This window comes from Lynx rufus, unplaced genomic scaffold, assembly GCF_022079265.1.
Source record: "Lynx rufus isolate CCGP_SWC_20201006 ecotype Redwood Valley unplaced genomic scaffold, mLynRuf1.p SCAF_7, whole genome shotgun sequence".
In the NCBI taxonomy this organism is placed as follows: Eukaryota; Metazoa; Chordata; class Mammalia; order Carnivora; family Felidae; genus Lynx; species Lynx rufus.
In genome coordinates, this window is record NW_025814889.1 from 121,765,317 (window position 1) to 121,790,731 (window position 25,415).

At 39.5% G+C, this 25,415-nt stretch overlaps 1 protein-coding gene across 2 annotated transcripts in view; it reads left to right on the forward strand.

Moving 5' to 3' along the window:
- Positions 1-25,415, forward strand: part of UTP20 (UTP20 small subunit processome component) — a 109,715-nt gene that overhangs the window by 25,007 nt on the left and 59,293 nt on the right. For both annotated transcript variants that reach the window (XM_047065766.1, XM_047065767.1), the window contains exons 16-25: positions 622-772; positions 1,434-1,496; positions 2,536-2,694; positions 3,754-3,830; positions 13,932-14,011; positions 14,254-14,494; positions 18,848-19,033; positions 23,280-23,370; positions 23,984-24,069; positions 24,632-24,757. In XM_047065766.1, the coding sequence (XP_046921722.1) occupies positions 622-772; positions 1,434-1,496; positions 2,536-2,694; positions 3,754-3,830; positions 13,932-14,011; positions 14,254-14,494; positions 18,848-19,033; positions 23,280-23,370; positions 23,984-24,069; positions 24,632-24,757 (1,260 nt within the window). The remainder of the gene's footprint in view (positions 1-621; positions 773-1,433; positions 1,497-2,535; positions 2,695-3,753; positions 3,831-13,931; positions 14,012-14,253; positions 14,495-18,847; positions 19,034-23,279; positions 23,371-23,983; positions 24,070-24,631; positions 24,758-25,415) is intronic.

The window sequence follows — 25,415 nt, forward strand, 5'->3', positions numbered from 1 at the left end:
AAATGGGTGATGGGCTTTAAAGAGGACACTTGTTGGGATGAACACTGGGTATTACATGTAAGCGATGAGTCACTAAATTCTACTCCTGAAACCATCATTACACTATATGTTAACTAACTTGGATTTAAATTAAAAAAAAAAAAAATAGCATATGCTGGGGCACCTGGGTGGCTCAGTTGGTTAAGCATTCAACTTCGGCTCAGGTCATGATCTCACAGTCCGTGAGTTTGAGCCCTGCATTGCGCTCTGTGCTGACAGCTCGGAGCCTGGAGCCTGCTTCAGATTCTGTGTCTGCCTCTCTCTGACCCATCCCCGTTCATGCTCTGTCTCTCTCTGTCTCAAAAATAAATAAACATTAAAAAAAAATTTCTTTTTTAATAGCATATGCTAATCCCATCTCTGCCTCCACCTAGCTGTGTGTCCTTGAGCTCATTACTCACTGTTGCAAGGCCTCAGATTCTTTATCTCTAAAATGGAGTCAATGTCTGCATAAAATGTCTACATTTTACCTTGGTCTCTTTTACAATTCCTTTACCAGTGATAATTTTCTGTAGTTTCTTTTACAGTCTAAATACCCAGCTGTGTGGTGCAGGCTGGGTCTAATAAATAATCTTGTTGCAGAACATTTCCTGTGGAGCCATCTGTGTTGCTGTTAGCTGATCTCTATTATCAGAGATTATCCTTATGTGGCTGCAAAGGGCCACTTTCTGAGGAAGCTTTAATGGAATTATTTCCCAGGTTACAAGCTAACATTTCAACTGGCATATCCAAGGTAATGATGGTGTTTTGTGGTATGTTCTCAGTCTCTCCTCTTTGATTATATATGTATCGCCAGTGCTTGTCAGAGCTCCTTAATCAGAAAATGCTGCTAGGGGGTGATTTCTGTTTGAAGCAATGATTCCTAAATTGACCTACAAACTGTTTGCAGCAGGATTACTTGGGGAGCTTAATAAAAATACAAATTCCGGGTCCTCACAGGCTGGAGTTCTGATTCAGAAACTGAAAAATCTGCATCGTTTTTTTTAAAGCCCTCTAGGTGATTCTGCCGCTTGGTCAGGTGTGTAGAAATACCTGCATACGTTATGTAGGGTTGTTATGTAGGGATAACAATCACTAATTGCAACAGAATTGTAAATTTAATCAGTTTCTTTGCCCTTATTTACAGAGATGCTTATAGTGTCACAGTTGAAGGAAAAACACGGTTCTATGAGCAACCTTATCTTTTCTGCCTAGTCTGGTCACTACTTGTTCCGTGTACTATTTGAATAAGGTGTTGGTTGGTGTCTAATATGAAATAAGGTATAGAATAACATGTATCTTTCTGATAAGCATTGTATTTTCCTTAATGCTATAAAACTTAAATCTCACTGGCTGTTAATCGGTTTCTTATGTGTAAACTTTGAAGTTTTAAATGTGCCTTTTACTTTCTCTAGATTCGGCTTTTGACAATAAGGATCCTAAACCATTTTGAGGTTCAACTTCCAGAACTGATGGAGGTATTTTTGCTGTTCAATTTGGATAACTTTTTAAAAACATCATTCTTTATTTTTTTTAATTTCCAAAGTGATACTTTTACAGAAAATTCAAATACTGTTGTGTAAATATCTATCATAAAAACTGAAATTGTTGTTTTAATTCTTAGTCCTGCCCACACTGAAAAGTCACAGGTAATTGGTGAATATTCTTTCAGACCTTTTGTACACATGTACAATTTAAATGGCATCAGGGAGGTTTTGCCATATCAATACCTCAGGCTTACCTCATTTCTTTTGAGGTTTAAAAGGATACCACCCCAATACCAGAGTTTAAAATATCTTATATAACCAGTTCTTTGTTGATGGATGCTGAGGTGGATTGTTTGGAGTTTTGCAGCATTTCCAATAAAATAGTAATGAACTTCCTTATGCTGATATATTTGAATAGGGAAATATTCCCATAATGCATATTACTACTTGTAGAAGTAGAAATTATAGAAGTAGAATTGTGTAAGTGGAAGTATATGTATACGTTTTTTTTTTTGTTTTTTTTTTTAAAGATTTTTTTAACCTTTATTCGTTTTTGAGAGACAGAGCATGAGTGGGGGAGGGGCAGAGAGAGAGGGAGACACAGAATCGGAAACAGGCTCCAGGCTCTGAGCCATCAGCCCAGAGCCCGACGCGGGGCTCGAACTCACGGACCGCGAGATCGTGACCTGAGCCGAAGTCGGACGCTTAACCGACTGAGCCACCCAGGCGCCCCTATGTATACGTTTTTATTTGAACAAACGTTGCCAATCGATTTGAGTCATTCTGAGAATGAGTTTCCTGTTTTTTCCTTGTCATTTCTGTGCTAGACATTATTCTAAATTAGATTCTAACAAAAAGTAAATAGTTTGAGGAAAAATGGATCATTTACCACAAGAAGTGTTGCTTATTTAATTTACAACATTAACATACCCCAGTTTTTCTTTTTTTTTTAGAACTTTGGTCACATTTCATGTTCTTTTTGCAAAATCAAAGTACTGACCTGCCTCCTTGGTTTTCTCCGTTCACTCAGGATGATGGGCTCTCAGAGCGTCAGTCTGCCTTGGCTATATTACGCCAGGCAGAACTTGTTCCAGCAACTGTGAGTGATTACAGAGAGAAGCTTCTTCATTTGAGAAAACTAAGACATGATATGGTGCAGGCTGCAGTCCCTGATGGGCCATTACAGGAGGTATAAAACAGTGTCTCAGGTTTTTAAACAATTTGTGCTTTTTGATCTGTTAGCTGGCTTTTGGAAAGAGAAACATAGCAAGTAGTTAAAAAAAAAAAAGTTTTTTATTTAAGCTAGATAAATCTCCAGTTTCCTTAGGTATTTTGAATTAAATGGCTCTGCCAGCCTTTTCCACAGTGGAAATAACTGTCCTCCCTCTGAATACGGGCATAATATGTGAAGGTAGGTGCAACAGAAGGGCTCAACATCCGGTTTAAGACCTGACATTCTTCTCCATGTGCTGCAGGATGTCAGGCCTCTTATCTTTTGTATTGGGGGTTTTTGTGCGTGACCCTTGAGGATGGATCACAGATCCTTTGGGAGTAAGGCCAATGGAAGCGTTCCCTTTAGATCAGAGCATTTCTGCTCTTTACATGTTTTATATATTAGTGTCTTGTGTTAACGTTTTGTTTGGAAAAAGGGCTCTGCTGCTAAAATAGTAATAAACACCTCATTCCCAAATAATACTAAAACTACCATTCTATATGATGCCTCCCCAGCACATGAAGATATGAGTGATGGCAGTCATTCTCAAAGGTGACTGAGAAAACTTGAGACCCTCTGAACTGAATGCCTTTAATGCATAGTTTTGAAAACTCAGCCATCTGCTCACAGAGCCCCAGCTGCCATTCACAGTGTATACCGTCTTGGGCTCTTTGGTATCTGTATTTTACTGCTTGCTGTTCAGGTTTTATCTCACACGGTGATGGTAATAGCAGTGTTTGTTAGGTGGGAATTTAATCATGAGTCAGATCTGTTTATTCAAATGCTATATCCTTTGTGAACATCTGGAATGAGTTTGAGTACTTTTTCTTTAGTGATTCTTCTTTGTTAAATAGCGAGTGACAATTGGGGAGAGTCAGAAAATTATTATATGCCGAATTTTGGATTGGTACCTACAACTTGTTCCTTAAAGCACAAGCTTCTTTTTAACCTCTGATTGTCTGAGTTGGGATATTTATATTTCATGCATTCTGTAGTTTATAGCCCATTTACTAAAATAGTTTCCTATAATCGCAGGTGCCACTTCGTTATTTATTAAGCATGTTGTATGTTAACTTCAGTGCCCTCTGGGATCCTGTTATTGAACTCATAAGGTAAGCATGGGTTAAAATGGATGAAGCCATATGTGTTAACTATTGCAGAGTGATGGGGCCAGATTATACTCCTGCTAGGTGTGATTTAAATGAATGGGTGTGTATAGTATTTGTAGCTACCTTAAATCCTTTGTGGGACAAGGTGAAGAAAAAACGAACATTAGTTATTCTCTCTAATGTCAAGTATTTCAACATCTCAGATGTTATATGTATGTATCTTTGTGCATTGAAATAACTTCAAAGGACTTGCTCTGCCTACTTGATATATCTGTATGGTTAAATTTATTTTTTAATTTTTTTAATATGAAATTTATTGTCAAATTGGTTTCCATACAATACCCAGTGCTCATCCCAAAAGGTGCCCTCCTCAATACCATCACCAACCCTCCTCTCCCTCCCACCCCTCATCAACCCTCAGTTTGTTCTCAGTTTTTAAGAGACTCTTATGCTTTGGCTGTCTCCCTTTCTAACCTCTTTTTCTTTTTTTTCTCCTTCCCCTCCCCCATGGGTTTCTGTTAAGTTTCTCAGGATCCACATAAGAGTGAAAACATACGGTATCTGTCTTTCTCTGTATGACTTATTTCACTTAACATAACACTCTCCAGTTCCATCCACGTTGCTACAAAGGGCCATATTGCATTCTTTCTCATTGCCACGTAGTATTCCATTGTGTATATAAACCATAATTTCTTTATCCATTTGCCAGTTGATGGACATTTAGGCTCTTTCCATAATTTGGCTATTGTTGAGAATGCTGCTATAAACATTGGAGTACAAGTGCCCCTATGCATCAGCACTCCTGTATCCCTTGGGTAAATTCCTAGCAGTGCTACTGCTGGGTCATAGGGTAGGTCTATTTTTAATTTTTTGAGGAACCTCCACACTGTTTTCCAGAGTGGCTGCACCAGTTTGCATTCCCACCAACAGTGCAAGAGGGTTCCCGTTTCTGCACATCCTCTCCAGCATCTATAGTCTCCTGACTATATGTTCATTTTAGCCACTCTGACTGGCGTGAGGTGATATCTGAGTGTGGTTTTGATTTGTATTTGCCTGATGAGGAGCGACGTTGAGCATCTTTTCATGTGCCTGTTGGCCATTTGGATGTCTTCTTTAGAGAAGTGTCTATTCATGTTTTCTGCCCATTTCTTCACCGGATTATTTGTTTTTCGGGTGTGGAGTTTGGTGAGCTCTTTATAGATTTTGGATACTAGCCCTTTGCCCAATATGTCATTTGCAAATATCTTTTCCCATTCCATTTGGTTGCTTTTTAGTTTTGTTGATTGTTTCCTTTGCAGTGCAGAAGCTTTTATCTTTATGAGGTCCCAATAGTTCATTTTTGCTTTTAATTCCCTTGCCCTTGGGGATGTGTCAAGTAAGAAATTGCTGCAGCTGAGGTCAGAGAGGTTTTTTCCTGTTTTCTCCTCTAGGGTTTTGATGGTTTCCTGTCTCACAGTCAGGTCCTTTACCCATTTTGAGTTTGTTTTTGTGAATGGTGTAAGAAAGTGGTCTAGTTTCATCCTTTTGCATGTTGCTGTCCAGTTCTCCCAGCACCATTTGTTAAAGAGATGGTCTTTTGGGGCGCCTGGGTGGCGCAGTCGGTTAAGCGTCCGACTTCAGCCAGGTCACGATCTCGCGGTCCGTGAGTTCGAGCCCCGCATCGGGCTCTGGGCTGATGGCTCAGAGCCTGGAGCCTGCTTCCGATTCTGTGTCTCCCTCTCTCTCTGCCCCTCCCCTGTTCATGCTCTGTCTCTCTCTGTCCCAAAAATAAATAAACGTTGAAAAAAAAAAATTAAAAAAAAAAATAAAGAGATGGTCTTTTTTTTCCATTGGATATTCTTTCCTGCTTTGTCAAAGATTAGTTGGCCATACTTTTGTGGGTCCAATTCTGGACTCTCTGTTCTATTCCATTGGTCTGTTGTCTTTGTGCCAATACCATGCTGTCTTGATGATTACAGCTTTGTAGTAGAGGCTAAAGTCTGGGATTGTGATGCCTCCTGCTTTGGTCTTCTTCTTCAAAATTACTTTGGCTATTTGGGGCCTTTTGTGGTTCGATACAAATTTTAGGATTACTTGTTCTAGCTTCGAGAAGAATGCTGGTGCAATTCTGATTGGGATTGCATTGGATGTGTAGATAGCTTTGGGTAGTATTGACATTTTAACAATATTCTTCCAATCCATGAGCAGGGAATGTCTTTCCATTTCTTTGTTTCTTCTTCAATTTCCTTCATAAGCTTTCTATAGTTTTCAGTATACAGATCTTTGACATCTTTGATTTGGTTTATTCCTAGGTATTTTATGCTTCTTGGTGCAATTGTGAATGGGATCAGTTTCTTTATTTGTCTTTCTGTTGCTTCATTATCAGTGTATAAGAATGCAGCTGATTTCTGTACCTTAATTTTGTATCCTGCGACTTTGCTGAACTCATGTATCAGTTCTAGCAGACTTTTGGTGGAGTCTATTGGATTTTCCATGTACAATATCATGTCATTTGCAAAAAGTGAAAACTTCATCTTTGCCAATTTTGATGCCTCTGATTTCCTTTTGTTGTCTGATTGCTGATGCTAGAACTTCCAACACTATGTTAAACAACAGTGGTGAGAGTGGACATCCCTGTCGTGTTCCTGATCTCAGGGGGAAAGCTCTCAGTTTTTCCCCATTGAGGATGATGTTAGCTGTGGGCTTTTCATAAATGGCTTTTATGATGTTTAAGTATGTTCCTTCTATCCCGACTTTCTCAAGGGTTTTTATTAAGAAAGGATGCTGAATTTTGTCAAATGCTCTTTTGCATCGATTGACAGGATCATATGGTTCTTATCTTCTCTTTTACTGATGTGATGTATCACGTTGATTGATTTGTGAATGTTGAACCAGTCCTGCAGTCCAGGAATGAATCTCACTTGATCATGGTGAATGATTCTTTTTATATGCTGTTGAATTCGATTTGCTAGTATCTTACTGAGAATTTTTGCATCCATATTCATCAGGGATATTGGCCTGCAGTTCTCTTTTTTTTACTGGGTCTCTGCCTGGTTTAGGAATCAAAGTAATGCTGGCTTCATAGACTGAGTCTGGAAGTTTTCCTTCCCTTTCTGTTTTTTGGAATAGCTTGAGAAGGATAGGTATTATCTCTGCTTTAAACGACTGGTAGAACTTCCTGGGAAGCCATCTGGTCCTGGACTCTTATTTGTTGGAAGATTTTTGATAACTGATTCCATTTCTTCACTGGTTATGGGTCTGTTCAAGCTTTCTATTCCTGTTTGAATTTTGGGAGTGTGTGGGTGTTTAGGAATTTGTCCATTTCTTCCAGGTTGTCCAATTTGTTGGCATATAATTTTTCATAGTATTCCCTGATAATTGTTTGTATCTCTGAGGGATTGGTTGTAATAATTCCATTTTCATTCATGATTTTATCTATTTGGGTCCTCTCCCTTTTCTTTTTCAGAAGCCTAGCTAGAGGTTTATCAATTTTGTTTATTTTTTCAAAAAACCAACTCTTGGTTTTGTTGATCTGTTCTACAGTTTTTTTAGATTCTATATTGTTTATTTCTGCTCTGATCTTTATTATTTCTCTTCTTCTGCTGGGTTTGGGGTGTCTTTGCTGCTCTGCTTCTATTTCCTTTAGGTGTGCTGTTAGATTTTGTATTTGGGATTTTTCTTGTTTCTTGAGATAGGCCTGGATTGCAATGTATTTTCCTCTCAGGACTGCCTTCGCTGCATCCCAAAGCATTTGGATTGTCGTATTTTCCTTTTCATTTGTTTCCATATATTTTTTAATCTCTTCTCTAATTGCCTGGTTGACCCATTCATTCTTTAGTAGGGTGTTCTTTAACCATTCTTTTGGAGGTTTTCCAGACTTTTTCCTGTGGTTGATTTCAAGTTTCATAGCATTGTGGTCAGAAAGTATGCATGGTATGATCTCAATTCTTGTATACTTATGAAGGGCTGTTTTGTGACCCAGTATATGATCTATCTTGGAGAATGTTCCATGTGCACTCGAGAAGAAAGTATATTCTGTTGCTTTGGGATGCAGAGTTCTAAATATATCTGTCAAGTCCATCTGATCCAATGTATCATTCAGGGCCCTTGTTTCTTTATTGCTCCTGTCTAGATAATCTATCCGTTTCTGTAAGTGGGGTGTTAAAGTCCCCTGCAATTACCACATCCTTATCAATAAGGGTGCTTATGTTTGTGAGTAATTGTCATATATTTGGGGGCTCCTGTATTCGGCGCATAGACATTTATAATTGTTAGCTCTTCCTGATGGATAGATCCTGTAATTATTATATATTTCCCTTCTTCATCTCTTGTTACAGCCTTTAATTTAAAGTCTAGTTTGTCTGATATAAGTATGGCTACTCCAGCTTTCTTTTGACTTCCAGTAGCATGATAAATAGTTCTCCATCCCCTCACTTTCAATCTGAAGGTGTCCTCAGGTCTAAAATGAGTCTCTTGTAGACAGCAAATAGATGGGTCTTGTTTTTTTATCCATTCTGATAACCTATTTTTTTTGGTTGGCACATTTAGTTCATATACATTCAGTTTTATTATAGAAAGATATGGGTTTAGAGTCATTGTGATGTCTGTAGGTTTCATGCTTGTAGTGATGTCTCTGGTACTTTGTCTCACAGGATCCCCCTTAGGGTCTCTTGTAGGGCTGGTTTAGGGTGACGAATTCCTTCAGTTTTTGTTTGTTTGGGAAGACCTTTATCTCTCCTTCTATTCTAAATGGAAGACTTGCTGGATAAAGGATTCTTGGCTACATATTTTTTCTGTTCACCACATTGAAGATTTCCTGCCATTTCTTCTGGCCTGCCAACTTTCTGTAGATAAATCCGTCACTAGTCTTATCAGCCTCTCTTTATATGTTAGGGCACGCTTATCCCTTGCTGCTTTCAGAATTTTCACTTTATCCTTGTATTTTGCCAGTTTGACTATGATATGTCATGCAGAAGATCGATTCAAGTTACATCTGAAGGGAGTTCTCTGTCCCTTTGGATTTCAGTGCTTTTTTCCTTCCCCAGTTCCGGGAAGTTCTCAACTATGGTTTGTTCAAGTGCACCCTTCAGCACCTTTCCCTGTCTCTTCGTCCTCTGGAATCCCAATTATGCATATGTTAGTATGTTTAGTTGTGTCACTTAGTTCTCTAATTCTCCCCTCATACTCCTGGATTTTTTTATCTTTTTCTCAGTTTCCTCTTTTTCCATAATTTTATCTTCTAATTCACCTATTCTCTCCTCTGTCTCTTCAATCCAAGCTGTGGTCGCCTCAATTTTATTTTCCAGCTCATTTATAGCATTTTTTAGCTCCTCCTGACTGTTTCTTAGTCCCTTGATCTCTGTAGTAATAGATTATCTGCTGTCCTGTATACGTTTTTCAAGCCCAGCAATTCATTTTATGACTATTATTTTAAATTCATTTTCTGTTACATTACTTAAATCGTTTTTGATCAGTTCGTTAGTTGCCGCTACTTCCTGGAGTTTCTTTTGAGGAGAATTCTTCCGTTTCATCATTTTGGATAGTCCCTGGAGTGGCACGGAACTGCAGGGCTCTTCCTCTGTGCTGTCTGGAGTAACTTGCGCTGGTGGGCAGGGCCGCAGTCAGACCTGATGTCTGCCCCCAGCCCACCCCTGGGGCCACAGTCAGACTGGTGTGGACCTTATCTTCCCCTCTCCCAGGGGTGGTGTGGCCCCTGTCTGGGCTACTTACACATTGCCAGGCTTGTGGTGCTGCTTAGATGGGATCTGGCGTATTAGCCAGGGCGGATCCGCAAGGTGCACAGGGGCTGGAGGGGCAGACTCAGCTCGCTTTGCCTTTGGTAGTCCGCTTCGGGAGGGGCCCCTCTTCCATGGGCTCTTGTCTACGCTTGGCTCTAGAGAGTCCTCTGCTAGTCTTCTGGCGGTTTTCTGGGTTATTTAGGCAGATGTGGGTGGAATCTAAGTGGTCAGCAGGACACGGTGAGCCCAGTGTCCTCCTATGCTGCCATCTTCCTCACCGTGGTCTGTTAAATTTTTTTTACAGTGACAAGATAGTGTATAGTAATTGCAAAATTTTATTTATATATATTGAGTCAGTGAGCCAAACTTTAAACATGACTTTTTGAAACCCTAGGTGTCTAGTATCCAAGAGTCCCTTAGTTCTAAAAAGGACCTTAGTAATCACATAGAAATTATATATGTGGTGCTTCGTATGTAGTCTGTCCCTTTGCAGACCTTTGTCTTCAGATGGTCTACTCTGCTTTTTGTCAGATTAGACATATATCATGTGTGACCTCTCAAAACCGTAACCATTAGTTCTTACTTGACAGAAGTAGAATAAACAAATCTCTACAATTTGGAACCAGTTTGCCTTTTACTGCCCTTCAGAACCATCGAACCATTCTGAAAACAAAGCCTTCTAACATCAACTTCATAATTTCACTTATTGTGCTTAAGGAAGAATCTGACATATGTGTTACTAGTAGCCCGCTATCAAAAATGTTGACTTCTCAATTGCTAAATGCCTTTCATGGTTCTCCATGGCTGGCTAGGCTGTCTTCCTGTTGGGTACATCTATCTATCTGAAAACTGATTGATTTTTCATGGATAGTCAACAGCATATACAGTTCATGTCTTGTGTGATGATTATCCACCTTTGCCTAGCAGTCTGTACTTTGCCCAGGGGCATCCCTGTGGTCAGAGGGGCGGTGATGACTGGGAGTTGGAGACTGAACTTTGCTAAGAAGCCCTTTAATCTTGGCTGGCATGGGCTTCACACTTGCCCTCAGAATGCAGAAAGGTAGCCCAGGAGAAAGACAGGCAGAAGTCCAACCTGTGTCACTGTCTTTCAGTTGCTGCTCAGTAGAGCTGTTGGCTGAGACCTGCTTGAGTCTCTTCTGGCCCCTCGTCTGTTCAGGAACACATACACACACACACACACTCAATCAACCTGCTGTAGTGACAAAACGGATGTTGGGCTGTGGCATTAGTAAAAATGATATACAGTCTCTTAAAAAAAAAAAAAAAAAAAAGACTCACCTGTGTCCCTGGCCAGGCACCCCATGCTGATCAAGAAAGGCCAAACCTGCTCCTTCGAACTCCATAGTCTGTGACCCCAGAGAGCTAGGCCAGGCCTTTCCATGCTCCCAGCTGGGTGCCAGTAGATGTTTACTGCCTGTCTGGAGCCCACCTGCTCAGACACAAGTGAGAGTAAAATATTAGGAGCAGAAAAAAATATCATATTCTTAGACAAGTAATGACAGAGCATACACATTTTTTTAACTTAATTTTTTTTAAATTTACATCCAAATTAGTTAGCATATAGTGCAACAATGACTTCAGGAGTAGATTCCTTAGTGCCCCTTACCCATTTAGCCCATCCCCCCTCCCACACCCCCTCCAGTAACCCTCTGTTTGTTCTCCATATTAATGAGTCTCTTCTGTTTTGTCCCCCTCCCTGTTTTTATATTATTTTTATTGCCTTTCCCTTATGTTCGTTTGTTTTGTCTCTTAAAGTCCTCATATGAGTGAAGTCATATGGTATTTGTCTTTCTCTGACTCATTTCACTTAGCATAATACCCTCCTGTTCCATCCACGTAGTTGCAAATGGCAAGATTTCATTCTTTTTGATTGCCGAGTAATACTCCATTGTATATATGTACCACATCTTCTTTATCCATTCATCCATCGATGGACATTTGGGCTCTTTCCATACTTTGGCTATTGTTCATAGTGCTGCTATAAACATGGGGGGTGCATGTGTCCCTTCAAAACAGCACACCTGTATCCCTTGGATAAATACCTAGTAGTGTTTATCCAGGAAATTATCTAGAGTACTTATCCAAGGATAAATTTATCCAGTATTTATCCCAGCAGTTGCTGGGTTGTAGGGTAATTTTATTTTTAGTTTTTTGAGGAACCTCCATACTGTTTTCCAGAGTGGCTGCACCAGCTTGCATTGCCACCAACAATGCAAGAGATCCTCTTTCTCTGCATCCTCGCCAACATCTGTTGTTTACTGAGTTGTTAATGTTAGCCATTCTGACAGGTGTGAGGTGGTATCTAGAGCATAAACATTTTGAGATTATTGGTGTTAAGATACCAAATTATATAAACACTTATGTGATTCATCTGATTTCTCTTCAAATTCTGAAAGGTATGTTTCATGTAGTTATTTTTTTTGCCTTTATGTCAATGATACGTATATTTTAATTTGGTGGAGAAAAACCAACACTTAAAAATTTTTTTAACGTTTTATTTTATTTTGAGAGGCACAGTGGAAGCAGGGGAGGGGTAGAGGGAGAGGGAGACACAGAATCTAAAGCAGGCTCCAGGCTCTGAGCTGTCAGCACATTCCCCGATGTGGGGCTCAAACCCACAAATGCGAGATCATGTCAGGCGCTTAACTGAATGAGTCACCCAGGCACCTCTGAAAGCCAACACTGTAAAGTTAGCTGAGTTTTTCTCCGGAGTCCTCTCCTTTCTTTAATGTGCCATACATTGCACCTGATGCCCCGTTCACATTACTGTGCCTTTAAAAATAGTCTTCTTAGGGTGCCTGGGTGGCTCAGTCAGTTAAGCATTTGACTCTTGACTTTGGCTCAGGTCATGATCTCACAGTTGAGTGAGTTTGAGTCCCACATTGGGCTCTTCACTGGCAGCGTGAAGGATTCTGTCTCTTTCCCTCTCTCTACCCCTTCTTACTGTTTCTGTCTCTCTCAAAGTAAATATACTTAAACAAAAAAAAACAAACAAAAAAAACCTTCTTAGAGGGATCTATTTAGGTTTTAAAAAATATCCTTTAGTACTTTATGACTATAAAAATAATTCCTCCTCAAAAAATTAAAAATAGAAATACCATGTGATTCAGTAATTCCGCTACTGGGAGCACCTGGGGGGGCTCAGTCAGTGTCCAACTCATTTTTTTTGTTTATTTATTTTTGAGAGAGAGAGAGAGAGACAGAGTGGGAGCAGGAGAGGGACAGAGAGAGGGAGACACAGAATCCAAAGCAGGCTCCAGGCTCTGAGCTGTCAGCACAGAACCCAACACAGGGCTTGAACTCATGAACTGTGAGATCATGACCTGAGCTGAAGTTGCCTGCTTAACCAACTAAGCTATCCAGGTGCCCCAAATGTCCGACTCTTGATTTCAGCTCAGGTCATGATCTCACAGTTTGTGAGATTGAGCCTCATGTTGGGCTTTGCATTAACAACATGGAGCCTGCTTGGGATTCTCTCTCCCTCTCTCTCTGCCTCTCCCTCTCTCTCTTTCAAAATAAATAAATAAACATTAAAAAAAATATAATCGCACTACTAGGTATTTACCAAAGAAAACAAAAACATTAATTCAAAAATATAGATGTTCACTGCAGTGTTATTTACAAGAGCCAAGATATGGAGGCAACCTAAGTGTCCATCAGTAGATGAGTGGGTAAGGAAATGTGGTATATGTACACAATGGAATATTACACAGCCATAAAAAAGGATGAGATTGTGCCATTTGAAATAACATGGGTGGACCTAGAGGGTATTACGCTAAGTGAAATAAGTCAGACTGAGAAAGACAAATATATGATTCTACTTATAAGTGGAATCTTTAAAAAAAAATGAATAAATAAACAAAAAGCAGAATCAGACCTGTAAGTACAAAGAAAACCCTGATGGCAAGGGAAAAAAAAAGAAAACAAAAAAACCTGATGGCTGCCAGAGGGGAGTGGGTGGGGGGTATGGGCAGCATGGGTGAAGGAGAGTGAGAGATACAGGTTTCCAGTTATGGAATCACTAAGTTATGGGAATAAAAGGAATATGGTCCATGGTATTATAACAGCGATGTAATGGGGCAGATGGTAGCTACACTTGTGAGCACAGCATAATGTATAAACTTGTCAAATCACTAAGTTATACACCTGAAACTAATATAATATTGTGTTTCAACTACACTGAAATTAATAAAAATTCCTGCTCAGTGCAGGCATTTTGAAAAAATGTAAAAAAGTACAAAAGTTATTGAAGCCCTATATTCAAGGATAACCTAATTAAATTGTAATTATATACTTTCACTTTTTTTTTCCTATGAGAGATCTTTTAAAAAGGATTATACCACGTATTTGTGATCTTTTCTCTTAGTTCTCATGCACATGAAATGGACAATAAGCAATTTTGGAAAGTCTACTATGAACATCTAGAAAAAGCAGCTGTACATGCTGGTATGTAAGGGGAAGTGAAAGGGAGGCTGGGGAAACAAAGGTGGTTTAACTATTTAATTTTTTACTGCTTAATTGTGCATGAAATCGGGAAACAGAAATGAGTAATGTACTATCCTGATAACCTTTGGATATATTTTATTGTTTCCTCATATTACTAGAGCTAGAAACACCCTCACATGAGGAGACCCAGAGGACAAATGTTAACATTTCTCTAGTGGTTCCAATGACTTTTTTTCTTGCAGAGAAAGAGCTGCAAAATGATGTAAGAGATGAGAAGTCCATTGGAGATGAAAGTTGGGAGCAGCCTCCGGAAGGAGATGTTGGAGCTCTTTATCATGAGCAGTTAACATCAAAAACTGACTGTCAGGAAAGACTGGACCACACCAACTTCCGATTTTTGCTCTGGCGAGCTCTGGCAAAATTCCCAGAGAGGGTAGAGCCACGGTCCAGGGAGCTTTCCCCACTTTTCCTGAGATTTATCCAGTAAGTATTCCTTTCCAGGAATATGTCCCTGGTAGAGTATGAGGAAGAGAAGATGTGAAGTCTTAAACTCCCAAGTAGGCTGTTTTTTTAGTATGTCCATCACATTTTCAAACCATTGGCTCATCTGTAAAGCACTGGCTCTCTCAGATAACAGCTAGTTTTTTTTTGCCACTTAATTTGACACCAGTTAAAATGTAACCATGCCACAAATGGTGTTAATAAAAATTCCAAGTTAAAAAAAAATTATAGGGGCAACTAGGTGGCTCAGTTGGTTAAGTGTCTGACTTCGGCTCAGGTCACGATCTCATGGTTCATGGGTTTGAGCCCCACATTAGGCTCTGGGCTGATAGCTCAGAGCCTGGAGCCTGCTTTGGATTCTGTGTCTCCCTCTCTCTCTGTCTGTCTCTCTCGCTCTCTCTCAAAAATAAACATTAAAATTTTTTTTATTTTAAATTAAAAAATATAAAAATAAAAATTCCGGGTTACAGGGGCGCCTGGGTGGCTCAGTCGGTTAAACATCCAACTTCAGCTCCGGTCATGGTTTCACAGTCCGTGAGTTCGAGCCCCGCATCCGGCTCTGTGCTGACAGCTTGGAGCCCGGAGCCTGCTTTGGATTCTGTGTCTCCCTTTCTCTGTGCCCCTCCCCTGTTCATGCTCTGTCTCTCTCTGTCTCAAAAATAAATAAACATTAAAAAAAATTTTTTTTTAATTGCAGGTTACAAAATAAGAAAGGCTTGTTGAATTAGATTAGCATACAAAGGCCTTGTTATTTTTTGCCTTGTTGTTTCATTGCCTTTCTTGGGGCTTTAACGTGTTTTCCAGAAACCCAGCCCCAGCCACTGTGTTGTCAGTCTGCTTATGTTTCCTAGGATGCTGAGGGGGAATGTACTTTGTATGTTACTACAGAATAACAACTTTCTGGAGCATTGTTTTGTTTTGAGTAGATAGTTGGATGACTTTAAAACTCTAAAGATACGGGATGTGATGTACAGAACAGGACTAATCATCAACGAAGAGTATGTTTTATAGTAGTATTTCATTATATGGGAAAGTGTCATATGTGTAACTTAAGCAGGCTACAAACCACATCATGCTTGGCTTGTTCAAAGAACAGCAAGAAAGTCTGAGTGGCTATAGCAGTGACCCTGGGAGAAAATAGTTAAAGATTAGGCCAAAAACTTAACAGGAGACCAAATTGTGTAGGGCCTTCAAGTGATGGTAAAGGACTTGTTTTTTTTCTGTTAGTGAAATGGAAAGACATCAGAAGGTTTAAACAGAGGTGACATGACTTAAGATTTCTTAAGGATTTTTCTAGCTGTCATGTCAAGAATAGACTGTGGGTTGGTCAGAGCAGATAGACCAGCTTCAGAGATTATAAAGTCCGGCAAGAAACGTGGGTGACTTGACCAAGGTTGTAGTAGTACAGCTGATGAGGGGTGGTTGAATTCTGCATATTCTTGGAAAGATTTCACATCAGTAAAATATATTTGGGGGGGATTACACTTAGAACAGCCTGTGCAATTTGGTAAGCCAACAGATCAGATGTGTAGGTGTTTGGGGGAAAAGGGGGAATGTTGGTACAGGAAGGTGAAAGGGGAGGAATTGGGGATGTCTCTAAGGTTTTGAGCTGAGCGACTGGAAGAAGAGAGTCACCATTTACTGAGATTGGGAGGAAAGCACAGGTTTGCAGATTTGTGGGGGAGATCAGGAGTTCATTTTTCTAGGTGTTATGTTTGGGATACTGAATAGCCATCTAAGTAGGGATGTTGAATAGGCAGTTGAATTTGAAGTTTAAAGTTGGAGGGAAAGGTTTGGCCTAAAGATTATAAATTGAGAATCATCAGTATACACATGATTTTTAAATCGTGAGACCAGGAATGAAGTTACACCTAAGGTGTAAATGTAGAGAGAGAAGACTTCCAAGGACTGATAGCTGAGATTTAGAAGTTGGGAGATAAGGAGCCAGCAAAGGAAGCCAGAAAGAGTGAGAGAAGAACCAAGACCATGTAGCATCCCAGGTGCCACGTGAAGAAAGCATTTTGAAGAGGGAGTAATTAGTTGGATCATGCATATCTGAGATGTAGTCAGATAAAGCATAAGAATTGATCATTGGCTTTAGAAGGCATCTTAACAAGAGTTGTTTTGGTTAACCTGGTAGGGATGAAAGCCTGATTAAAATGAGCTTAAAAGGAAACAGAACTAAAAATGAAAACAGCAAGTGTGGATAGTTCTTGTAAAAAAAGAGGCAGACAGGTGGAGGGTGATGTGGGGGTGGAGAGAGCTGCTGTTAGTAGGTTGCTGTTTAAGATTTAAGCAGCGCACCTCTGTGTAATGCTGGTGTTGTGAATGATCCAGAAAGGAGGGAAAATTTGTAATGTAAGAGAGGGAATAAAATTGCTGGAGTCATGTCTTTGAATAGTTAAGATAGGATCCAGTGCATAAGTAGAAAAGTTTATATGAATAATTCATTCTGGCAAAGGTTACAAACAAAGATTCAGGCAGGTCAGTAGGTTCCATGGTGGAAGAGTAATGATTTTTTTACCTAATTCTTCAGGCTTCAATTTATTTATAGCATGAAAACGATATTTAGCTTCCTGCCTTGTTTTGAAGATCATATAAAATAATGTTTATCAGTTGTTTTGTGCGCTACAAAGAGCTATACATATGGAAGCAAGTACTAATGGTGTTAACAGGAAATAAATTTCCTGCTCTGTTAATTTTCTAAATTTTTCCCTAAAGAAAGAAAGGGATTACTAATAGATTCCTGGGGATGGAGAGAGGAGCCTGTAACAAGATGTCATTTCTGAGTTTAAGACTTAGAGACTATAGATACACAATATTTTTTTAAAAGATATACAATTTAAAAAATATTTAACATTAGTTGGCAATGATTACCTGTGGCAAATACTTTTATAGATGATCCAAACTAATGGAAAATGCAAATGTCACCTTTCATTTTGACTTTGAAATATATTATGGGCTTTTTATTTTATTTTTTTACTAGAAATTTACATTTCTAAATATGTTTCCAACAATTCAGTGTTAGAACTAATTTGTGAATCCCTTGTAAACAAACATTCTTTGAGACGAACCAAACCAGAGGCAGGAGTGACTAACAATGACGATACCTTGATAACAGGTGACATCTAAAGAGTCCCTGCTGTGTGCTAGAAGCACTCTTGTGAGTGCTCCGTGTGAATTATCTTACTTAACAAACACTAGGGAACATGCTGTGCATGGAGATAGAGTTTAAAATTTATGTTCTATATGGTTAACTGAGTGTTGGGATTATAGTGGGGGTGCTGTTCAGTAGATGATGGTATGGTTTGTAACCGACACAGCAACCTTGTTCATTTTATTTATTCGTCTGCCTGGTAGGTATCAAGTGCTAGATCCTGCTGGCTGAAAATACAGAGTTGACTATAGTAAAGTGTCCCAGCTCTCCAGTGCTAGTTTCGTGTATTCACCTGGAGTTTAACGTGTGTTGACCTGGAGTGTCTTCCAGGTGTGCTGGGAGGGTGCTACCCTCAAACATGTTATTTTATCAGTGTATTTTTGAGTGCAGACTTTAAAGCCTGTCTGATCGATTTCCTTGTGTCTGTAGCCCAGTGCCGTCCATGCACAAAACAGACCACAAATGAACAAGTTGTTGGATGATGGAATTAAAATGACTCAAAAGCAATGCACTCTGTGGCAGCCTTCAAGATAATATTAGTTACTTCAAATATCAGACCAAAATTAAAGGGATGGAATCTAATAAAAACAAACGTGAATAGGAATTGGATAAGCTTAATTTAAAGAGGCAAAACACAAATACTTTGTGATTTTCATTACCTGGACATTCAGTTTGAGTCTGTGTCATGCTGTGTCTGCCCCTGAAAGCAATGGAGTTGACAGTCCACCGGTCTTACCAGACCACGTCCAGAGGACTGAATTTTGCTGTGGCACTATATTTGCAAAAGGACATTGGCAAAGTACAGTGGGTCTGGGTGAAAGTGACTGGCATGGTCTTAGTGCTCTGCTTTCCTTATTTAATAAAATCCACCCCTATACCCACCTCCCCCAGTTACGGTTCCAGAGACAGAGAAGAGAGACTGATTTTAGCTCAGGCCAAAAGAGATTTTTCAAATGTTTTTAACAGTGTAACAGTGGGATTTTAAAAGTGTAACTGCAATTAATGGTAGGTTTGCCAAACCAGGTACTTAAGAGGGGCTGAATAAGAAAGAATAATGTGAGGAGGTTTGGCTAAGGTGCCCCTGGTGACTCTTCATTGTGTGACTCTGAACAGTGGACGTACATCCATCTGTCACAAACAGAATTAGGACAACTCTGCTTCATCTCTTTCTACTGTAGCAACGAGTATTACCCAGCAGACCTGCAGGTTGCTCCCACCCAGGATCTGCGCAGGAAAGGGAAAGGGGTGGCCGCAGGGGAGACTGAAGAGGAACCCGATGCTGGAGATGACGAAGAGCTGGAGGAAGAAGCAGTGCCCATGGGTGAGCCCTCACAGAAGAAAAAGACCAGAAGAGCTGCAGCAAAGTAAGTTCAACATTGCTGGAAGATCACAGATCCAGGGTTCTGGGAGAAACGGGAAGAGACCTCTGATGGCCTAAGTGTGACATAGCCTTGGACAAGATGAACCACTCAGATAATTACTCAGAGAAGTGCTGCATCGCCTTGCGATTTTCTTTTGCAGCCCAAAGAAACCTGCCAGTTTTCTGAGTTTTTTGGTTGCTTATTATTACTTATTTTGCCCCTGACTTGAGTTGTCGGGATTTTGGGGGTCATCTAATCATAAGTGCTTTTTATCGACAAGAGCATTGGTCCTCGAGTGGTTGAATGCTCTTTGATCTTTGCCCTTCACTCTCATGGCACCAGGGTGTTATTTTGTGTGCTAGGGGAACACGTAATGGAACATCTCTTATAAATCTGTCAGCGCTTTTGCCTTTTGACTTGTCCCTACCCCTTGCCCCCATTACATTCTCTTTCCTGTCATCTGGGGTGTTCACTTACGTAAATTGTTAAGAAACCTCAGAAAAAGTAGAAGTGATCAGGCTTTCAGAAGTTACTGCAGCTTCCTTGAAGACTGTCTGCATTGAGGCTGCAAGGATCCAGTGTATTGGTGCTACTGTGTTATTTTAGCACTTTATAAATCTCAAACTGATCTGCCTATTTGTTCAGTCTTCCCACGAGCCTTTTGTTGGTTCATTCAGCAGCTGTTCTGAGTGCATTTTGTTAAGTGTTGGGCTTCAAAGCTACACAGGAAGCACAGTCTAATGCCTGGTCAAATTTTTTTATAAAAGTATTTTTAAAGGAGTTTTAGGGCAGGACAAATCCAAAAACAACAACGACAAAAACTGAGTTCTAGGATCATAGTGAAAAATGACTTAATTCTATCACAAAGAGAAGATTGTTACAAAGGAGAGGACCCCACTGAAGCTGAAAGATGAAAGAAAGCCTGCTGGGCAGCAGGGCAGGGAAGGACTTGGCAGCTAATGGAAATAATGTGAGAACGCCTGGGTGGCTCAGTCAGTTAAGTGTCTGACTCTTGATTTCGACTCACATCATGATCTCACCTGAGTTGGTGAGTTCAGGCCCTGCATCTGGCTCTTTGCTGACAGCGCAGAGCCTGCTTAGGATTCTCTCTCTCTCTCTCTCTCTCTCTCTCTTTCCCTCTCTCTTCCTCCCTCCCTCTTTCCCCCCCTCCCCCTCTCTCTTTTTGCCCCTCCTCCCCTGTGTTCTCTCTCTCTCTCAAAATGAATGAATGAGATAGTGTATAAAGCATAGGGGCAAGAAAGAGTGTGGCCATGCTTCCTGAAACTAGTTCCTTTTGTTTCTACCTTCTCATAACTCTGAGCGTTCTGTTCCCTACTACTTTCTCCAAGACCAAGATTGCTGTTTTCTTCTTCGTATCCTCAGCACACAGCTAGCAAAAGATTAGTCCTCGTATTTCTTTGTTGAATAAATGAATAAGCTACGTATCCAGTCATACCTCTTTCTTTCTTACTTCTGGACCTTTGCTGTACCCTCCCCTCTTTCTGCTGTGCCCTTGCCTCACACCTGCCAACTGAAACTCTACTCATGCTTCCAGAAACTGTTCTGTGCTACTTCTTTACGGAAGCTTGTCTTGTCTTTTAAACTGAAAGTTCTCTTAACTCAGCTTCAGACTCAGAACAGCCATTTCATGCCTCTATCATGGTGCTTCTCCTTGCCTTGGATATTAATGAATTTTTTATAGATCTGCCATATAAATCAGAATGTCTTTTAAGGATAAGGGTCACGTCTTAATTTTTCTGCCCCCTGTAGCCAAACTTAGAAGATTGCTAACATACACCAGTTAAAATGTGAGGAGGGACGCCTGGGTGGTTAGGTCAGTTAAGCATCTGACTCTTGATTTCAGTTCAAGTCTTGATGTCAGTGTTGTGAGTTCAAGCCCCTCACTGGGCTCCATGCTGGGTGTGGAGCCAACTTAAAAAAAAAAAAAAAAGGAAAAGAAAATTTGAGTAAATTGGTACTCACATTCCTGTGTCATCTCAATAAATTCATAGTCCTGAGTTTGTAATCCTTCATGGAACATGGTCCTTGCTAGCAAGTATTTATTGAGAACATACAAATTGGTTCCTGTTTTCTTTGGCTCTTTAAGGCCACATGGAGCATAAAAAAATAATACATGTTGGGGGGAAGGAATAGATATTTTCAAAGAAAATTTTAAAAGTTTATTTGTAGGGGCGCCTGGGTGGCGCAGTCGGTTAAGCGTCCGACTTCAGCCAGGTCACGATCTCGCGGTCCGTGAGTTCGAGCCCCGCGTCGGGCTCTGGGCTGATGATGGCCCAGAGCCTGGAGCCTGCTTCCGATTCTGTGTCTCCCTCTCTCTTTGCCCCTCCCCCGTTCATGCTCTGTCTCTCTCTGTCCCAAAAATAAATAAACGTTGAAAAAAAAATTTTTTAAAGTTTATTTGTAAAAGTGTAAGTAAGGGCTCAGTGATAAGTATATATGGACATTGTATCAGACTTCTCTAGAGAAGCAGACCAACAGAATGAAGGTGTGTGTGTGTGTGTGTGTGTGTGTGTGTGTGTGTGTGTGTGTGTGTAAAGATTTATTTTAACGAATTGGCTCATGTGATTATGGGAGCCAGCAGGTCCAGAATTTGTAGGGCAAGATGGCAAGGTAGAAACTTAGGCAAGATTTGGTGCTGTAGTCTTGAGCACAAAATTCATAGACTGGGATTTCTATGTCACAATTTTATGGCAGAATTCCTTCTCTGAGAAATACCTGTTTTTGCTCTTAAGGCCTCATTGAATGAGTCTGATCCACATTATTGAGGGTAGTCTCCTTTATTTAAAGCCAACCGATTTTGTCAACATCTACAAAATACTTGCAATACCTAGATTAGCATTTCATTACATAACTGACTGCTGTAATTTAGACAGGTGGACACATAAGACTAACCATCACAGGTATGAAAGCTAAATGTAAGCACGAGTGCTACCCTTATCCCCATTTCTCCATAATATGTAAAGAGGTCCTAACTTCAAGATTACTTTCTCTGTTAATAGAGTCCCGTAGGACTTTTACAGTTTTGCATTCTTTTGCCCGGGAGCAGAGGAGGAGCACTGTTTACTAAACTCTTAGGAGCAGAGTCCCCACAAGTTTGGTTCAATCCTTGCAGGAAATCCAGGAGGTGGTGTCTTTGCCTGGATGAGGAAACTGAGACTCTGAAACATTAAGTCGCTTTCCCCAAAGTCAGCATCACCTGTGCAGCATGGTTTCTATCTCTCTCACTTCTCCCTGCTTTTAGTCTTGAAATAGGCAGATAAAACCTCTTCAAATCGTAACGTTTGTTCATTCAGGTTTTTTTTTTTTTTTTAAGCCCTATACAGCTTATAAATTATACACAGAAAAGTTTGTTTTCCAAGTACTATTGTAAAGCCTCTTTGGGGCACCTGGGTGGGTCAGTCGGTTGAGTGTCCAACTTCGACTCAGGTCATGATCTCACTGTTCCCAAGCTGGAGCCCCATGTCGGTCTCTGTGCTGACAGCTCAGAGCCTGGAGCCTGCTTCAGATTCTGTGTCTCCCTCTCTGTCTCTGCCCCTCCTGCTCTCGTGCTCTGTCTCTGTCTCTCTCTCAAACAAACATTAAGAAAAAAAAATTTTTTAAAGCCTCATGAAGCCTATGGATTAGGAAGTTGAGCGAGTCACTGAGCTCTCTTCTCAGCCTCTTTTATTGGATGTAGTGGATGATCTAAGTGGCTTGGAGGCAGTCGTCCCATATCCATATTTAACTTTTGACCACAGAATATTGTTCTTTCTTACTCCTTCTTGGTAACCAAGAGTCATGGTTACCCAAACATGGACCTCTGTTTCCTGACATCAGTGTTCATGTTATATGAAAGTGAGGAAGATTATATTTCACCACCTTCTTGTCTACTGCATCGAAACTAGACAAGGAATCATTTCAGAAATTACCTGTGTTCAACTTTGCAATGTATTGCTGTTTGATTACTTCCCATGTTTGGTTAATTTAAACCATTCGAAGCACATCCTGAATGATTTTCTGGGGGAGAGCCTAGATTTCAAAGGAAGGCCTGCGTGAGATTGAGAATTTCTGTAGAATAATTTCCTAAATGCAAATAATTAAAACTTGTTTGTGAGTTAACAGTGAAACCATAGTCAAGGTGTTTGGCATAGTTGTCAGAGAGACTAAAATTGGTGGGCACTATCATCTTAAGAAAATCTCTGTTCTTTAATTCTGTGTTGCCTGTGGTTTTTGTTTTTTGTGTTTTTAGGCAGTTAATTGCTCATTTGCAAGTTTTCTCGAAGTTTTCAAATCCACGAGCCTTATATCTAGAATCCAAATTATATGACCTGTATCTTCAGGTAAGTAAAATAAATTCTTGCCACTATAATTCTTTGTGAAATTTTCTCTTGTCATTTACTTTATCAGAATAACTTTTAGGTTTTTAATAATTGTTAATAAATAGGGCCTATGTCTACCTTTCCAGTACAATGTTTTAAAAGTTAAGAATTATTTTCCGTATCTTGAGAAACAGCTTTAGACAGTACTGATTTTGTTGGTATTAAAGACATCTTGGGTAACATTGATCAGCTGTATTAACAATGGGTTTGTGCCAAAAGAAGCTAGCTACTTTTCCCTTTACATAAATTGGTCTTACGGAGTGCTGGAATTTCAGGATCTGTTAGATTGAGTGAAAGCTGATAGTTGGAATAAGAATCTGTTGCAGTCACAATATATGATCTTCAGTTACAGAAAAGATTGTAGACGAAATTTAATGCCAGAAGCTGAGTAAGCATTGGTTGTCATTCTAGGCCATAAGGGGAAACAAAATTTCCTTTTTTTCATTTGGATGTTTCTTAACGGGGGACTTATATGATTTGAGCAGAATTTATCTTCATTCTGCCCATAACTCACATATAACTTCCCATGGTATATGTGGCTTCATTAATTTATTCTATAAAATATCATTCTTAGCTGTTGCTACATCAGGATCAAATGGTGCAGAAAATAACCCTGGATTGTATAATGACATATAAGCATCCACATATCCTCCCTTACAGGTAAGTTACTTGAAGCTAAAGAAATGCTGTTTCTTTGGCTGATTTTTATCTTTCTACCTGAGAGCCTTTCTAAAATAATTTTCTGAAGGCCTAGGAAATTTCCCTCTTTTCTACCATAATCATAATGCTATTTTCAAGTAACAAATGAAAACTGAAAGTATATTTGTGTGTTAAGAGTGATTCTTCATCAGTAATAAGGTAGGAAAGAGAATATTAATTGATATGTGTTTGAGAAGGTTATATCATGTTGCTTCAGTAACGCCAAAATCTTGGTGATTACGCAGGGAATCATAATGATCCTCTCTGTAAGAACTAAGGAAAGCTTTTGTATGAATCTCTTTTAAACAGCTGAGTTATTGACTGTTACTTCCTTATAGTCACTTTTACCTTTTAAAATTTGAAAGCCTGTCATTTTGTGAAAATTTTCCTTTATGGATATCAACCACAATATGGGTATTCTTAATACCTGTGTCAGTTTTTTGGATTACTGTACTATATTGCATTTTTTTAAAGGTACCATTGATTATTAAATGATGATTTGTGCTGTATTCTATGTTTAAAGGGAAAACTTACAAAGATTGCTTGAAGACCGAAGCTTTAAGGAAGAGATAGTGCATTTTAGCATTTCTGAAGATGATGCAGTAGTGAAAACAGCCCACCGAGCAGATCTGTTTCCCATTCTGATGAGGTATTTATACTGTTTACAACTGATTTTTTTAAGTTGATCACAAAAACAGTTGTGAATGGAATATTATGATTCTTTCATTTATAATCATATGATTATTCCTTCAGTTATAATTTTTTCAATTATAATGGCATATTTCACTTTTTATTTTATTTTGATTTTTTTTTTTTTTAATTGGACCTTTTGGAGAAGTCAAATTGTTATAGAAACTTACTTGAAAATAATTTGTCCCTGGGGCATCTGGGTGGCTCAGTTGCTTAAGAGTCCCAATTCTTGGTCTCGGCTCAGATCGTGATCTCACAGTTTGTGAGTTCAGGCCCCGCGATAGGCTCACACAGTGGTGGTGTGGAGCCTGCTTGGGATTCCCCCCCACCCCTCTCTGTCCTTCCCCTGCTTGCATTCTCTCTCTCAAAATAAATAAATAAACTTTAAGATAAGATATAAAATAAACTTTGTCCCTAACATAAAGAAAGATCTTGCCGTGGAGTTATTTTAATAATAATGTTAAAATTAAATCCAGTATTCCTCTAAATTTTATTGAGAAATAGTAAAAATAATTCATTCATTTGGTATGTAACTAATGATTATAAAAGCTATTGATTTTTGGTGTTGATAATGTAATGACCCACAGTACAGACCTTTGTTATATTTGTTTTAATAG